The sequence below is a fragment of the Pseudopipra pipra genome, chromosome Z, assembly GCF_036250125.1.
Source record: "Pseudopipra pipra isolate bDixPip1 chromosome Z, bDixPip1.hap1, whole genome shotgun sequence".
NCBI classification, from domain to species: Eukaryota; Metazoa; Chordata; class Aves; order Passeriformes; family Pipridae; genus Pseudopipra; species Pseudopipra pipra.
This window is the reverse complement of record NC_087581.1, coordinates 34,142,754-34,160,596: the sequence shown is the minus strand read 5'-3', so window position 1 is coordinate 34,160,596 and position 17,843 is coordinate 34,142,754. Positions and strand designations below refer to the sequence as shown.

At 36.4% G+C, this 17,843-nt stretch overlaps 1 protein-coding gene and 1 long non-coding RNA gene across 6 annotated transcripts in view; one reads left to right on the top strand and one right to left on the bottom strand.

Moving 5' to 3' along the window:
- Positions 1–17,218, top strand: part of PIP5K1B (phosphatidylinositol-4-phosphate 5-kinase type 1 beta) — a 105,232-nt gene extending 88,014 nt beyond the window's left edge. For all 5 annotated transcript variants that reach the window (XM_064641014.1, XM_064641012.1, XM_064641013.1 and 2 more), the window contains 4 exons: positions 2,303–2,458; positions 2,822–2,966; positions 7,113–7,230; positions 16,484–17,218. In XM_064641014.1, the coding sequence (XP_064497084.1) occupies positions 2,303–2,458; positions 2,822–2,966; positions 7,113–7,230; positions 16,484–16,486 (422 nt within the window). In that variant the 3' untranslated portion in view covers positions 16,487–17,218. The remainder of the gene's footprint in view (positions 1–2,302; positions 2,459–2,821; positions 2,967–7,112; positions 7,231–16,483) is intronic.
- LOC135406656 (uncharacterized) lies at positions 9,808–16,490 on the bottom strand. Its single transcript, XR_010426400.1, has 2 exons — positions 10,717–16,490; positions 9,808–9,924 (listed from the first exon to the last, which is right to left on the bottom strand). It is a non-coding gene; the product is annotated as an uncharacterized LOC135406656 (long non-coding RNA).
- Positions 17,219–17,843: the final 625 nt, after the last annotated feature.

Sequence of the window (17,843 nt, the reverse complement as noted above, 5' to 3'; positions counted from 1 at the left end):
AGATGAACTCAGGATGTTTGCAGTAGGGAAGGCTATAGGGAAGACGTAATAAATATATTGGCAAGGCAAAAAGGAGGTTTGATGTGGTCCAGGCTGTTCTTTGGGGAAAAGCTGTTCTGATTACGTGAGCACTGAGGTTCACCTTACAGTAAGACGTACAGATCACCTGTTTTAAATACTGTGCATACATACTAACTTACTGCTTTACTACCAGATTAATTTTTAAACCTGTAGAGGTGATGCTGAAATTGCACCTTCTTTTGTCTTTCTTTCTAATAAGGGCTGTTTGTGCTTACCCTCTAGCAAAGAGTGTTTTCTGACTTTTGAATTTTTTATGAAGCAGAGTACTTGACAAATAAATATAAACTGATGGGCTAGAACTATCTAGTTTATAAAGGAACTTGTACTTAAAAATGAATCCTGGTTAGCAGATCCATAATCCTGCTCATGGAACAAGATTTGCTTTAGAGTTGAATGTCAGTATGGAATGGACACTTGGCTCAAATACTACAGGAGGAGTATTGAGCATATGGTATTGTATTAAACTGATAGAAGGTGTTTTTCAAATACTTTTACCAATATTATACTGGTCTCTTAAGTTTTTCATTAGTTATCTGGAGTGAGAAACAAGTCTATGTGGATAGAGGGAGAACAAAACAGAAATGCTAGAACTAAGTGAGATTTAAGGAAAAAATAATGACTACAAGAATGACTATCATAAATTAATGATTTAAGGTTTAAATGTTAAATCCTTCAGAAAAGACTTATTAATATGAAAATATGAAAATAAAAGAATCTGATGTGATAAAACAAAATATGAAACAAAATTCAGCTGAAATGAGGAAGAAGCCTCCTGAGACTCAGTCCTCTTTAAGTAATAGAATAATTTTGCCAGAGAATTGGTAGGAGCTCTGTTGTCTGAGACAATACTCAAAGGAATTCCTCTGCATTTATAAAAAGTAAGGAGTATCTACGCTTTACTACTTGATACTTCTGTCTGTTTGACAAAATAAATACCATATGTTTCCTCAACATTTGAGTCTTTTTTTTCTAGTTCTGTCTAATTCTGACTGCTAGATTTTTTTCAGTACAAGACACAATCTGTTCTGTATTAGAAAGCTACAATGCACAATTAAAGAATATCATGCCTAATTTTCTCTCTTATCTTAATTCATCTGTCTCATTTTTCCAGGCTATTAACCTGTCTTAATATCCCACTCTTATTGATCTACTCTGCATACAGGGCTATTAATCTACCCTTATACAAATTAGTGGTTAGAATGCATGATCATTCTTTTATAAAATAAAGAATTGAGAGTGTTCCTGCCTTCAGGAACATCATTTCTAAACTTTGAGTCTGACATTTCAGTTTAAACAGTTAAGCACTATTCTGAATCTGTGCTTTTTCCTCTAGTGCGCAGAACAACCCTGCATAAATAACAAGAAAAACTTAAAAAGCAGATTCAGCCTTGGGCAGAGACTAGCTCAGCAGCTATCTACTATGCTCTTTTTTAACAATGTCCTGGAACTATGCATCTGATTTTTTCTTCAGTCTTTAGCCAAGAGGCCTTGGTGCTTTTGATTTTAACTTTGTAGTAAAGCACAGTATAAAGTGTTACAGTGCATCTGAAGTAACCTTGCAGCCAATCCATGGAGGTCAGCAGCCAAGAGCTGAAAAACATTAGATGAATTAGCTGGCATACTTCTGGAGAAGAACTACAAATGATCAGTTCCTCAAGTTTAATTCAAAATGCTATTTTAGGTAGGTGGGCCCTGGTACAAGGCCTAAAGGAGATGGTGATTCCTGAATGCACAGCCCATCAATGTTTTAGAAATGTTTAGTGTGCCCAAAGAAGATGTTTGATATGTGTCTGAAGAGGAAATTCTGCAGTTTCATTATATAGCAGTAGTTCACAGCTCAAGGAAATGATGTAACCTTTCAGAATACTCCAAATGTGTTTTCAGTTTTCTTGTCTTCTTTTTTTTCTGTATCATTCTGTCTGTGATTACATGGTCTGATATTTCATAGAAGTTATTTAACTTAGTGATATCAGTGACTTGACTTTTATTGTCCTATAATGAGAAGTAAGAAACCCCAGAAAAAGACAAAAGTGATGAAGTAACAATGCCTTTTGCTCTAGTTTTAATATAATGTTTGCTAAGTGGGTTTTTATGTGGTCATGTTCTTCATCTGTATTCAGAAACTAGCTTTTATAGATGGCTTACTTTTCTATATGCTGTTAAAAATGTGCAAGGAGATAAGATGACATAACTCAACACCTGTATTCATTTGGTAATGCAGCTTTAAAGTCTTCGCCTTCAAAGAAACGGTGCAATTCCATCACAGCTCTAAAGGCAGCATCACAAGAAGTAGTGTGTGCAGTTAGCCAGGAGTGGAAGGATGGAAAGCGTGGCATTCTTGCTGAAGGACAAAGCTATGCTAGCCTTGATGAAGAAGGTACTATCTCTCAAATCAACAGCCTAAACAATGTGATAACATTCTGATAAATGAGCCCTGGCAGCATGAGAACAATCCCAGAACATAGAAAAATTCATTAGATACTTATACCTTGCTTTGATATTTGACCTTTGAGTTGCTCTGTATTTTGCTGAACGTAGTGATTAGCAGCTGAAATTAACCCTGTAACACAAAAGACTGTGGGTATGGATGCATAAATATTACTATCTCATCAATTCAAACATTAAGAATCTTCAAGAAGCTGGTGAGAGCACTATGGGACTCCATATGCTTGCATCAAGATTCTTGGATTCAAATTGAAATTAAATTTTTTAACATTGTTCTTTATTTCTGTGTATGCAGTACTAGGTTCACACCACCGTCCAGATCTAGTGCCAAGCACTCCATCTCTGTTTGAAGCAGCTTCCTTGGCAACCACAATTTCTTCTTCTTCCTTGGATGTAGATGAGCATTATCAACGTGATCAACCTATACTCTATTCTAGCAGGTAAAGGCTTTATATGCGGTAGAGGATTCCCCACTATTTCACTAAATATCTGACAGTGTGTTCAGTGGAAAGGGGCTCTTTAAAAGAAAAGAAACAGAGGAGACAAGCGTTTCTCTAGCTCAGTCTTGAACCTCTCCAGTGAAGGAGTGGGGCCACAAGCACGTAGGATTTATCATGTATTTGTTTTTATATGTATTGTAATTGGGAGGGTAACAAAATAGAAAGTGTGAACACAGCAAAAGATGTTATATGAATTTTTTGTCATGTTCCAGAACTAAATAGGATATTAAAAACTTGCTTCGGCCTTAATCTGAACCATAAACCAAACTACATTAAGGTCAGTGTAGGAAGTACTTCTTGTGACTTGTCTGCAGCCTAAAACAGGCTGCAGAGAAAGGGAAACTTCTTTCAAGTTGTTCTTTCTGAATGTACAGTGCTGAATGGTCTGCTTCAAGTTCTTCCATAAGAACCATTTTCTGAAGTGAATTTCGATGAAGCTTTATCCATGGGTGTGATTAGAGCTTGTCTGATTTTAATCCAGGAAGGATAAAACCAGGAAAGTCTCAAAAAAAGTTGTGCAGATGCTTGTGAGCTAGCTTGAATGTGATTTGAGTTGTGTTTGAATCTGCTTCCGCCATGACTGTCCAATACCATGCTTAAGCCAGTAAGTCCTTCTGGGAGATTTTCTCTGCATGTGCCTGTATGCTCCCTTGTGCACCTGAGGTGTGCTGTGTTTTGTCATCTTGCCTGCTTGTGGATCTCTTTACTGTGTGTTGTACTGCAGAACAGCCATTTCTTTGCCTGTTTTTGTCAAGAAAGGTAGCCACTGTGAACTCAAGTATCTTGAATTTTGTTTGGAATAATTTGGAATCCTGAACTAATCAATGTGTAAATTTGATAAAATTACTCATTTGCCAGGATGTAGTTGTTTACTTTAAACTGCATTTTATCCAAAAAGATCAAAAGTGATATTAAAAGCAATCTTGAGGCAGTAGGATTTTACCTCCTATTAAATATTTACCAACTGCATTTTCATAAAAAGTAAAATGACTTGCACCATTACTTGATGAAAGTGATATTTACAGCTTCCACTTTCATTAAGTTGAAATAAATCTCACTGATGTGGCATTTTCCACAGGGCTGATGGTTTGCTGTGGAATTTCAGAATGAGGTGTTGTTTAGGGGTGTAACAAAGATGAAATTTTAATTACAGAACCAAAATGCCTCTACACAAGCTTTAGGAAATAAAACTACTAATGAATAAGCATTAGAAGAAATAGAGCTTGTTCAGTTCAATTTCTCTCAAAAGTTAGCTGTAGGACTTCAACATTCCACGATCTTTTACTAAGTTTTTTCTTTAAAAGAAATAAAGTTGTAGAGTACTGGGGGGTTTTATTTGTTTTAAGTATCAAATAAAACTACAGAGATGCTTTGTATGAACATCAGTCAGGAAAAGAGAACTGCAGAGTTGTCTGAATAAAGAGTTCAGATTTAGTGCAAATAAAACATTTCAAATATTCTTTACTCTCCATAAATTAACTGTAGAGAAAAGCTATGAGTAAGTCCATGATATTTTCCTGTATAGATACTCCAAAATAATTCTAAAATAAATAAAGTTTTTAGCAGGTCTACACTTTGATTGTATGTTTGGACTTGTTTACTTTCCAGTTGTGATTCAGTCAATGGAATAGCCTCTAATGTAGTACGTGTTGCCAGCTGTGTGATTATTATATGCATCCTTACCTTACAAAATCAGATTGTAACTGTAGTGCTGGCAGGCCAGGTATGCATACTTTTAATTCACCAGTACAAGAGGACGTGTTCTCTAACACAGCAGACCTTGCACCACCACTCACAGATGTGTGGCTCTATCCATGTCTTCTGTCAAAACATCTTACCCTATAGCCAACAGATCCGCTGTGGGGGTTTACCAACTAACAGCTTTGCTGGTCTAGATGTGCTTTCTTCAGCTGGAGTTTGGTGGCAGTTCTTTCTCCTCATCAAGTAGTAGTGCATGTCACAATCCCAGTTTGTACAATTAATGAGGATTAGCTTCCCTATGATAGCTCATGGCTTTCTTTTAGGAGTTAAGAAAGCTGCTAGGCATGCTCAGTATTGAACTAATTTCCACGAGATGAGTCTAGGCATTTCCAATTTTGTACCCAACACTGCTTCCTTTGTCAGTGCAGGAAGGTCCTTCCTTCTGGGCACTAAATAATGTATCCATCTGAAGTTTTTTATTTATGTTTTTATGATTCACTGGAGGAACTTCAGTTCTCCCATGAGAAAAGCTAGCAGGAAAACAAAAACACCAAAAAAACCATGCTGCGATGATGTATTAAACTGTAGATATCTGAGGTATTTCTTGCTGGACTTCTGCTTTTGAACATTAGAAAATTGTGTGATGCAGGACTTGTAATTTTTGCCGTTTTTCTCTGATAAACAGAAAGCTTGGAGCAGTCTTTGAAACAAAGCCTGAATTAAAGATTTGTTTACAAATGTGAGCCTGCTTTCAATCTTTAAATATGTAATTGACTATGACATTCTGCTTTATTATGTAATAGAAGTACAGGTTGGCATCTTCGTCTGTCTTTTTCCTCGTCCTTCAAAGTGACCTAGCACAAAGTAGAGAGTACACAAATTTGCCTGTGACTTGTCAGAAGTTTCTGGTTTAGGGTAATAAGGGGAGGTAATCCTGCGTACATAGTAATAATGTGATATTTGTACAGCTCCTTGACTCCTGTTAATGCTAGTGAGCGGTGTGTGCCCATACCAGTCAGAAGATAGATGCTGTCATTTGCCTTATTAAAAAGAGAGCAGTAATACCTTTGGATACCTTAAGTACACACCATATTTTATATTTGGTTTTTTTTTTCAGAATTACCCTCTGTTGCTATCATCCATGAATGCAATCCTTCCTCAAGGAGAGGGAAATGGCCCTTAACATAAGAAAGGAGATCAGCATTATCTCTCCTTGAGGGTGCTCAGCTCTCACAGTAGAAAGTGAAGAACTGCTGCTACCAATGAGGTTGAGCAGGCAGAGGTGACTTGCTGAGCCAGGGCTGGCTCCTGAGGCTGCATCTTGTGAGGAGTGTTTTTGTAGACCTGTCTTGGTACAGATTAGAACTAGCATAACTAATTGGTAGATAATGCTGAGCAGCATTTGGGGAGTTGTGATTAAAGTGAAAAAGAGAAACTGAGCAGCAGTCATAAGCATACAGTGTTTTTCCAGGCTGCAAGCTGATTATTTTTCACCAAATTATTCCTCAGTCCTTGAACAGTTAGAGGAAACTCAAGGTGCTATCCAAGCAGTGTGAACAAGAAATTAGTAAAAGTATGAATGAAGGAGTAGTGGGGAAGGGAAAATGGCTGTATTTTTCAGCACAAAAAGAACTTGATCTAAAGAAGGGAAGGAAAAGGGGGGAAAAAGGAGAAATGTGACGTGTTACTCAGCAAATGTAGGCTTTTGTTTTTGTCAGAAGACAGCTGGTTTCCATTCCATGAAGCTGCTTCTCAGTCAAGTGGTTCTGTCGTAAGCAATGTCAAGTAAGAGAACAGAATTGACCGTTTATTGCTTCTATTAATACATATGCTTCTATTAATACAATGCACCTGCTCTGTAAACACCACTTCCTTGCAAAGCTGTACCAATTACATTACGCTCTTGTTCTTCTCCCACTTTTCCTCCTGAACTTTTGGCTGCAAGTGTCCTGTGTCTGCATGAAAAAGTCCACTGTTACTGTGCTAATTGCCGAATCTTCTCTATTTTGAATTAAGAAAGGGTGCCAAAATTTATACCATTTTTAATGTGGAAGTAACATAATTTGAAATTAATGAAATTATGTCACATTTACTATGACAGTTTCATTCTTTAAATAAATATAGGAGTTCAGGAACAGCATTCCTTTCTGATAAACTTTTAGTTAATGCAAAAATAAAAACTGTGGTTTGTCTATGTTAGTCAAATAGAGCTTCCAGTTACCTAGCCATTGCCAAAACATTTATATTTGTTCATTTACATTCCTTTTTTTCAAGTATTTGAAGATTTTTATGTTTAAGAGAGAAACTTACTTTTAAATTTTCAGCTATGACTGAGCTCTCTGTAACTTTGATTTCTGGTTGATTTAGTCTCCCTTCTCTTTGCAGTAAAGGATTACCTTCAAGTTCAACATTCACTTTGGAAGACAGTGCCATCTATTTGACTTCAGAACAGAGCACATTGGAAATGGAAAATGATAATGCTTCAGTTTTGGATGTCTACTTAGTAAGTTGTCAAACAGTTTCTCCTGTAATTTCTTTAACTCAGGCTCAGAAAGTGACTAAAATACCTGCTTAACTTCAAGATCCAGAGGTTCATTGAGGTATTTTTCAGATGAAACATATGTTTAAGTACCCCACCAAAGCAAATCCCTACAGAATCTATGTACCTATTAACCATTGTGTTAATAATGAAGTATGCCAAAATGCCTTTTGGTTTTTCTCTAATTGTAGGAGTTTCTTTCCTGTTATTTGTTTTCCATTTGAGGGGGGAAAAAAAACCAACACACAAAAATCCAAACCAAAACCAATAATATCTTTCCTCTTCATGTTGAATACTCCATGTTGAACTGATTGCATTCTTTATTTTTCTTATCTCTAGTTACCTAATCTTTGTTTTAAGAAATCCAGAATATCTTAGAATCATAAAACAGCGCAGGTTGAAGGGACCTCAAGAGATCATCTGGTTCAACCTTTCCTAAAAAAGGGAGCCTAGATAAGATTATCTAGTACACCATTGCATTCCATCTTGAAAACCTCCAGCAATGGGGACTCTACCACAGCCCTGCAGATGTTTTTCCAGTGATTAATTATTTGTCCAGAAGAAAATTTTCCTCTGTTGAGATAAAACATGTTCGTATCTGATCTTTTGTCGAGATGAAACATGTTTGTCACATTTTTTTCTCTGTAGGCTGTATCACTGATTTTTTTTTCTTCTTTTTAGCCAGCAACACTTGAATATCTATAGTACTCACTTACTACTAATTTAATAGTCCAGCACACTTAGGAAAGTTGTTGTCTGTCCTGCCTCCATTGAAACAAGACAGTAGCAAGTACCAGTGGTCAATTATATGTAGAATTGACTTAGTTAACTGTGAACTCAAGTAGCCCATTAGATCAGCCTACGCCTGTAAGACTTGTGTTAACTGGGCTCACTGCTGGTCTAATGTTGACCAAAATGGTCTGTTAAGAGGGACTCAGAAACCCTGAAATGAACAAATGACTAATCACACACAACTTTACCTTGCTAGCAGATTGGCTGACTTAAATGAACTATGCTTTTAACTGAAGAACTTGAGGGTAGGATCCAGAGCTGTAACAGTAACACCTATACACTCATAAGCAACAGGAAGGATGCGCATCTAGGTGTACTAGAATAGTGGGGAATACTTCCCAACACTTTACAAAGGCAAGAACCCTGAGCCCAACCACCTCAAGCACATGTATATCAGTGCATGAAGTCTGGGCAACAAAGAGGAAGAACTGCAGCTCCATGCCCAGTCTGAGTTATGATGTGATAGGAATCACAGGATCTTGGTGGGAAGACTCACATGGTTGGAAGAACACAATGGATGTCTACAAACTCTTTTGCAAAGATGGGGAGAGGAGATGGAATTGCACTTCATTAAAAAAAAGAGAAATCTGAGTGTAGGAAGGTAAGCTGTGGAGACCACAAAAGGTCTATAAAATGCCTTAAGAGAATATTATGTTAGGTGTATGTTACTGGCCTTCCAACCAGATGACAAGGCCAACAAAACTTTACTTTGTCTCTTCAAGCAAGTATTGAGCCAACAGAACCTGGGCATCACAGGTGACTTTGATTACCCAGAGATTTGCTGGGAGAACAGTACAGCAATGCACAAATTGTCCATGAGGTTCTTGGAATACATGAGGTCTGCATCCTGCTACAGGTGCTGGTCATGCTTAGTAGGAACAGTGTGTTGCTAGGTTTACTACTCACAAAATGAAGACATACTTGACAACATAACTTCAAATCATAACCTTGGATGCAGCAATCACAACATTGTGGAGTTTAAGGTCCTGCTAAGCATAGTGAAGAGCAGTAGTAGGATAAAGGCCTTGGATTTTAGACATGCCAGCTTCAGTATACTCAGAGCCCAGATGAGAGGGCTTTAATGGGAAGCATGTGTGAAGAGCAAAGCAACATGTGAGTGCTAGGAGTTTTTAAGAAATAGTCTCAGTGCTTGTCAGACTGCACAGGGAATAATGTGTCCAGCTCTGGTCCACACAATTAAAAAAAACATGTGGGCAGACTGAAGAGGGTATAAAGGAGTGCCACAAAGAGATCAAAGATGTGAAGAACGTGCCATTTGAGGAAAGACTGAAAGAGTTAGGTCTTACTTACTTGATAATCTCATCCAGGCTCCCTTTTCTGCAAAAGGTTGGACTAGATGGTCTCTTGCAGTCCATTCAGCCTGGGCTGTTCTGTAGTTCTCTTGGCCCCATTTAAACAGTGAAACCATTTGTTGCTGACAGCTTTTGAATTTAGTTTATAAAACAACAATCTTGTTTATCAATAACACTGCTTAGCACTGTGAAGTAGTTCTTTTTGGGTTTGAAGTCTGTAGTGTGGATGGTGGAATGCTCTGAAATTCCAGTGACAGACATAGGTAATACCTTCTCTAAAGCTGTCTGTATGAATTTCATCTGTGATGGTGATCTCTTTAGTTAGTTTTTGGCTTGTAAAACATTCATTACTATTATGTTTGGGAGACTGCAGTAAGTGTATGTGTATTCCACTGATGAATTATCAACAGAAAAATAATTAAAACCCAACTCTGGATGTTATACAAATACCCAGTGTTTATTCACCTTAGCAAAGGTCTGAAAGTATAAATAGGTCTTAAGTGGAGAGAATCATAGATGCTTCTTCTGACCTAGCAACACTTTTCTCTGCATCCTGAAAAAAAAAACAAAACCCAAAATTCAATAATCAGGGTAGTGGCACATACTTGAACTGTCTAGGTATGCAACAGCTGACAGCTTCAAGAAAATTGGATACTATGGCTAAGCGCATCTTATGTCTTAAGTGGCAAACTCATCTTGAGCAGTTACTTACCCCTGCCTTCTCTCTCTTGTCCCACACACTGTATGGATGCTATTTAACTGTTTTGAGATTGCTGTGGAAGTGAGCTGTAATTTAATCACATGTACCCTGTATCTATCCTGAGGTGTTTGTGGAAAAAAAAGGAATAATATACTGTTTTTTCTACTAATCTGTTTTTTCCTAATGCCCCGCAATACCCTTCAGTGGATCTGGAAACAACAATTAGCCTCTGTTTGGGAAAACCTGATGATACTAAAGTATTATCAGTTATAAAGTGGTGTTTGTTATCAGTTTGATTCAGTAGTGCTGAGCAGAAGGCAGATTTTTTTTTTGTAGGAGGATGATTAAATGCATACTAGAAGAAAAAGATGCATGTTTTTGAGAACACTAGCCCAGTCATTGCTAATGTATGTCTCAAAAATAAAGCAAATCAATGATGTCTGCATTAGCTGATCTAAACCTCAATAGAAAAGGTTACAAGGTACATTTTGACCTTTTAAAAGCATGAGGAGAAAAATTTAGCTTTTAATGGCATTCCCAGATTTTCCTTTAACTCTGTAATTAATAAGCCTTGTCTGTGTTTCTATTACAAGGCAAACTGCTGTAGTCTTACCCACTATATATTATAATGAAAAATATCTTAACTTGCTTAATTTCAGTCATCACTAATCCTTTGATGTCTTTGCCTCCTGCTTTGAAATGCTAAACTTCTCAGACAAATTTTCATCCTCTAGTAAATTAAGAGCTATGAATTTCTGGTCCCCTGACTGCAAAAGAAAAGAAAAAAAATTGCCATAAAATTACATATTGTTAATTTACTAGAAAAAGCAGCTTTAAAATGGCATTTTCTGAACGGTGTTATGGGGAAATTCAGACAGTCAAGTAAGGTAGGGTGGAACAGAGGTTGTAAAAGCAAAAGTTTCTCTTACAAGTCAGAGTATTTGGTTTGGGATATTACTGCAGACTCACACTGTGCTGCTGATGTCAAAATTGGGAATTTACCTGGTAACAGCAACAGGTTTTGGTCAAGGACAAAGGTGAAGAGATATCTTGAGTACACAACTGAATGCTGGTCTGGGCTCAGAATTCCTCAGTTCTGAAAAAAGACCAAGTTCAGCAAACCAGCATTTTGTGCATCTGCCACTCTAAGCAGCACTGTTAGGAACATCCTCAAATCTAAATTTGACTTTGAAATACCACTGGTTTATTTTCTCATAAATTTTTTAACCCAGATAATGGCTGCAGAAATCTTGCTTTTATGACTAAAATAAGCGTCATCTGCAATGAGCAGCAGATATAAGCCAATCTAAATTATTTCCAAATATTCTAGTACCGTAGAGTGGGAAACAAATACTGAGTAATCAATACAAATAATTTTAATTATCAATTAAATAGCGCAGAAAGATAGAAGCAGATATATAAAATACTTGGAAATTTTAAATGTTTCTCTTGATGCCTACTTGGCTGGTGCTAAAAAAAAATCTCCGGAGCAGTTAATTAGGGGTGAGATAAGGAAAGGGTTTATTGTGCCAAGGCAAAAGATGTTACAAGCGCGCCCGCTGTGCCCGAGATGTTACATTTTATAATACCATCCATCCAATCCCAGATGTGTCCACCCTGTGGCCTTTACTCTGGACTGCCCCGGGTCCACCCCCTGAGAAATGGGTCTGGGGTGCATTTCAGGACCACCTCTTCATCAGTCTCATCATCTTCAGAGCACAAAGGGTACATAGTCACCTAATTTTTGACCGTGTTCTGCAGTTTAGGCCAAGATACAAGCATTCTCCAAACAATCTAGGCCTTGCCTTGACAAAAGACTAAACATTTCTACTGGATTCGGGGGTAGGAGTGATATAGGGAGCATAGAATGGGGTAAGAGGGTTAAGGAATGTGTAAACTAAGGGTGCTAGAGGGAAAGGGACAAGGGAGTGAGGGTTGCTGCTTTTAAAATCTACTTATAAAACTTATAAGGGCTTACAAATATTAGAAAAATAAAAAACCCATCAGGGGCTTAAGGCATCACTCTGCACACCTTTAAAACATTAAAGGCTTCTTGCTTTTATGAGTATGTAATACAGTGATAGATCCGATGCTTTGAAAGAGAAGGTGCCATCTGAGATTAACAGGTTTCCTGTATATAAGTCAGAAGCAGAGAAGATAACACTCTTCTATTTAGCACTTTGATATAGAAATCCACAAAACAACAGATTAAAGCAGTGTTTCCTTCTTCTTCTGGAAATAAACTTAGTCTCTTGTTTAAATTCCCCTGAAGCTTTATTTGTTGGTGTCGGTTCAGGCACTGTCAGATGATATATAAGCAGGAAAGCATTAAATGTCAGCAAATGCTATTGAACACAACAGTCATAGTATTCTATGGAATTTGATTAGGAAAAAATACAAGTCAAATCCTGCAAAAGGTTCTTAAGAGTGATCTGTGATCAGCAAGAGCAACCAATTCTGATGACTTTAGTCCACTCTTACTATGGAGTGCCTTAAAAATCATAATTTCACTTAAAAAGTAAGGAATAACTTAAAATCACCCTGTTCCTGCAGTGAAGTCTCAAATCCTTTGATTGAGTTTTCTGTCCCTGAAAAAATAACATGTGCAATTATAAACTATCCTACTGTGTTTTCTTAGCCTTCCCATGAAATTATTTATAAAGGTAGCTGAACATATTATTTAGTCAAACTACAATATCAGTAAAATCAGAGTAGTAAGGCTTAGGCATTTCTTTATTGATTTACTTCAAATACGCTTGATTTCCTTTACACTTCCAGCAGAACAAGGACATGCATGCAAATAGCACAACAACAAACTTTAAAGTTTGTTCAGCTGTGATGCTGTTTGTCTTAATCATGTGGTGACAAATATAGGATTTAATAAATAAATAAATAAATATATGTCCTGCCTATAGGATATCATTAGTGAACAATTTTTAAATGGTTCAATTTAAAGAATACTTCTGTATACTTAAATACAATGCAAGATTCTTGGGTAGTATAGAAATTTTCACATGGAAATAGAGATTGCCAGGAAAGGCTCACAAAATTTGTATATAATTTAGAAGTTACTGCCACTGAAGATAGGGATCGATAAGGGATCAGTAAAATAAAATAAAATAAAATAAAGGAAAAACTAGTGATGAGCAAGCCCAGTGTATTTAGAGTCTGGTTAGTGTATCTATGATTTGCGTCAGATGAATTGTGTAGGTCATACTATTACATTTAAAATTACTTAGGTAGTGCGTTGTGTGCAAATGCCAGTTTTATTACAGAATTTGGAAGTATTAAAACATTGCTGGAGATTAATTTTGTATTTTAAAGCTGCTGTAGATGCAATGTAATCAGGTTTATAAATATCGATCTATAAAATGCCTGTTTAGAAACTGTCAAAATTGTCTGACTCTTCTTACTCTTCAGTACTCCTTTTCTTCTGTACTCACTCCCATATTTTCAATTAAATTCTAGTCATGGTTTAGTTTTGTTCAGGGTGCTGTTGTGGAATAATAAGTGCAGCTGAAATTAAAGCAGTTCCCAGACAGGATACATGTAAAAACAAGCTAAAAGTTGTACATCACACTGTGCAGCATACCTCAAATTTGTTCTTTATGGAGGCTTCAATTTCTCTGCCTCACCATTTACTCTGAAGATACTGATAGCAAAACACAGTGGACTGAACCTGAATTCTGGGACTATGGGAAAGGAATTAAGGCATCCTTGCTTACAGACATTCTTATCCCTGAGAGCATACTAATCTTAGAATGTTACATGCCCATAATGGAACCAATCAAGCACTCTCCTCAAAATAGAATCTTGTTTAAGGCTGAAGGGGGCAAACCTACTTGTTTTATGCAGTGAAGTTAACTGCTCTTTTCCTCTGTTATCTATCCTGTTATTTATCCCTGTATTCATCCATGCATGATCCTAAAAAGAAAAGAGGCCTATGTCTCATACAACTGAAGCCTGGTGTGATGTGAAAAAAAAAATGGACACTTGAATGTAGTTTGGCAGAGGTGTTCTTGTAGAAGCAACATTATGTAAAAAGGAACATTTCAGTCACTCTTGCATAAAAATCAGACATGGGAATTATGTGCTTGGTTAGATTAAAAAGGTATCAATTCAGATTACAAGCAATATGTTGCCTGAGTAAGCCAAGTGCTAAAATGCCAGCACATATTGTCACTGAACTACATGTTCTCATGCCTGGAGCTTTTAAAGCACCTTATGAGGTAATCAATCAGCTCAAAAACATATCCATGGAAAGAGAACTGGAGCACAAAAATGCTCCAATACAAAAAGACTCAAGTAGGCTCAAACACTTTAAATCCATTATATACTCAATGTGAGACATCTGAGACAGTGATTATAGGAATGCATCCTGTAGTGTCATTTGTGCATTATTTATCATTTTAGACCAAAGTGCTATGGCCAAAATCAGTTGTAATAAAAAAATAAAAAATGTTTCTTTTATCTGCAGTCAAGGTAACCCCAAAAATTGTGCAGCGGATACAAAGTTGCTTAGAGGATCATGTCCAGCCCCTTGAAATAGATGGAGTGTTTTCTATTGTAATATGTACAGTACTGGACTGTACCTGTTCATAAATATGAACATCCGAAAATCCCATCTCATTAAAATGGCATCAGTACCATCAACAGCATTTCTGCAATTGACTCACAGTTAGCAGTTGCTACAAGTTCCTGTTAGATCTCTTTTCTCCAACTCTGTTATGCAAATTTTATTGGAATTTTTTCCATCGTTGGTCACTCTGAAATGCTTTGGAAGGATCAGAGGAAAGGGAGCAAGAACAAGTATAAGCTAGCCATAATTCCATTGCATAATTAGTGGAATAACATAAAGCTAACATCAGCAACACTGCTAGTCTCCTTAGTGAAAAGTGTAATAAGTCCGGAGGGTCAGAAGTTGTGCTGAGTGACCATCTGTCAGAAATGGACCTGCAGTCATTCAGATCTGAGCTTTCAGACAGAAACTAGATGGTGCTAGTGCAAATTTTGATTAATTTATCTTGGCTTCATACAACATTATTTTGTTTATCAGTACTAGCATTTTTCAAGTTTTTTTGCCAAACGAATTCCTGAAAAAAACCAAACAAAACAAAAAGAATCCTTTTTAACCTTGCATCATATTGATTTTAGAACATAATTTTTTTTTTAGATTTTATTCACTTGTCCAGCAGTTTCCCTTTGCACATTAAATTGTTTGCATCCTATAAGTACTTTACTCCCTTAGCACATTCAGGTGCTAATACAGCGGTGGATAGACGTTACAAAGAGAGAGAGAACAGCCCCTGAGAAATTAGCACTGTGCTCACTAGCATCAATGATTATGAACACCCTAACACTGGTGCAGTAGGAAGTTTAAATGTTGCCATAGAATAATATTGAAATTTCATCTCCTAAAATTGAAGAGCTAGAAGTCATAACTAAAATATTGATTTAAATCTAGTAGTTACCTTTCTCTAAGATAAGCTTTAGAAATGCCTTTAGATATTTTTAGCTTATAATTAAGGCTAGACTGTTGTCAAACTATTTAAAAGTTAGTTTAGTGCTTGTATTGACAAGTAAAATGTAAAGGTAACCTTCAAATTCTATTGAATAAATGGAACTTACACCTTTGTTAGGTTTTTTAGCAAGGTTTTAGAGTAAGGTCACTACAGACTTCTTTGTTTTGATTTTGTTTCTTGCTCCATATTGGATATATTAGCTGAGATGCTTTCAATTTACTGAAATGTTTTGTTCAGCTGTCAGTTTCTCTTCAACACATCTCTGACTCTACAGAGATGCTTAAAAGTGATTAATAATTTGTATTACATAACCACTGGTTCTGTAACAGGTACTGTAGAAAACTCTAACCCATTAACATTATTAAGTAATTTCTTTTGTGAAATGGAATGATTTCTACAACATCGACTATAACATTTGTTGTGTCTGAAAGTTTTTGGGCAGGTATGATTTTTCAACTGGGGAAGGGTATCATGCAGAAGCTAACAGGACTTTTATTCATGACTATGAAGACTGACATTTTTCCACTTACACTTTTAAGTAATAAAGGTCACAGTCAATTCAAGATTAAAAAAAAGCTCTTGTGAGTTGCTGAGTGCTCTCAGTTTGTACTGTCTTCTCTCATGTCCAGAGTGTTCAGCATTTTGCAGCAGCAAGTAGTTCTAGTTCAGGTAATATAAGTATACTGCAAGGTCTGCAAATCCATAGGGGTTATCTGTTGTGTGAGAAAAGAGACTTCAATGCTTCTGATTAGGGGTCAAGGTAAGAAAAGAATCACTGCCAAATTGTTCTGCAGCCTCTTTAGGGGAAGAAAGATGTCACCTGTTTATAATTCTGTAAGAAAACAAATAAACACGACTCTTGACTTTATTTATCATTTCTGTATTTCCAGTAAAAAGAATATGCGAAGAGTAAAACTAAGAGAAGTGACCATGGTTAATGAAGAGCACTTTCTGCACTCCTCATTTAAGAAGGAGAAATTTGCTGAGCCTAATAGACAAAGAGTAATAATCAACTGAACTTATTGTAAGAAGTGTCAGGATCTTTGAACCACAGAAAAGATTGATGGACTTGGAAAAAATGACATGATACATTCCACAATCTGTTGTCATCTGCTGTTGCTGAACTGTGAAGAACTCTGTATTAAGGCTGCTTTCTACTATATTGCCAATCACCTTTTTTGGACTTGGAAGTAATATTTTCTTATCGGGTCTCTAGTGGTTTCATTTGCATGCATTCTGTAACTATGCACAAGCAAAATCTATTATCTGCTTTACCTATTTAAGAATAAGCACAATTATGAATAAAATTAATTTCATTTGTTTTGACCCCTCAGTTCTAATCTCTTAAGTCCACATCAGTGGAAATTGGAACTGATATCACAAGAGTTAGGGTAAACCTCTGAACATACTATATCAAAATGAGCCTCTAAATATTTTGCTGTTCATAAAAAGGAGAAAAAAATGTTATTTATAACAAGGCCTTATGTTGTGTAAATATGGTGCCTTTGAAATATTTTTGATTTTGGTTTGTTTCTTGTAAAAGAGAAATTCTATAATTTATTTAGTAAGTGCTACTGTGAACTATAGTTTTATTGATGAATAAAATATTTTGTTCTAAAGACTAATACAGCTCTCAACTTGCTCTTGTTCTATACTGGACTTATTGTTCTGGCATTTCTCTATCTTCATTAAATGGTTTTGAGAGGCATCTTGAGATATGACAAAGAGGGCATCTGTCTTTATCTATTACCAGTTCTATAATGAAAAGGGGAATCTTGAAATTAGAACAGGAAAGGCAAAAGGACATACTCAAGAGACATTGCTTTATAAAAGCATTTTGGGTTTTTCAGTATGGGCAATCATTTTAAGATAAATATAAAAACTGTTCCTGTTCTTTAATTTTCTAAGCAGCAGAGGGAATCCCAAACAGCAGTGACTAACATCAGATTTCATGCTTGGATGCAGTGATGCATTTAAAAATTTACACACGTGTCATTTTGAAAGCTTACCAAAGTTAAGTTACCAAACGTTTCTTCTAGGAATAAGCATAGCAAACCTGTTGAAAACCCAGAACTTGGCGTTTTAAGTCCTAGAATTATGCTCTGGAGAATTTTTCATTTAAGTATTTGGTGTAGTGGGGGGGGGGGTGTTTTGTTTTGGGGGAGGGTTGTTTCTGTTTGTTTTACTTTGATGTAATCCTATAATCCTGACAAGTAAGAAGGTATTATTCCTTAACTATGCACAGAATAG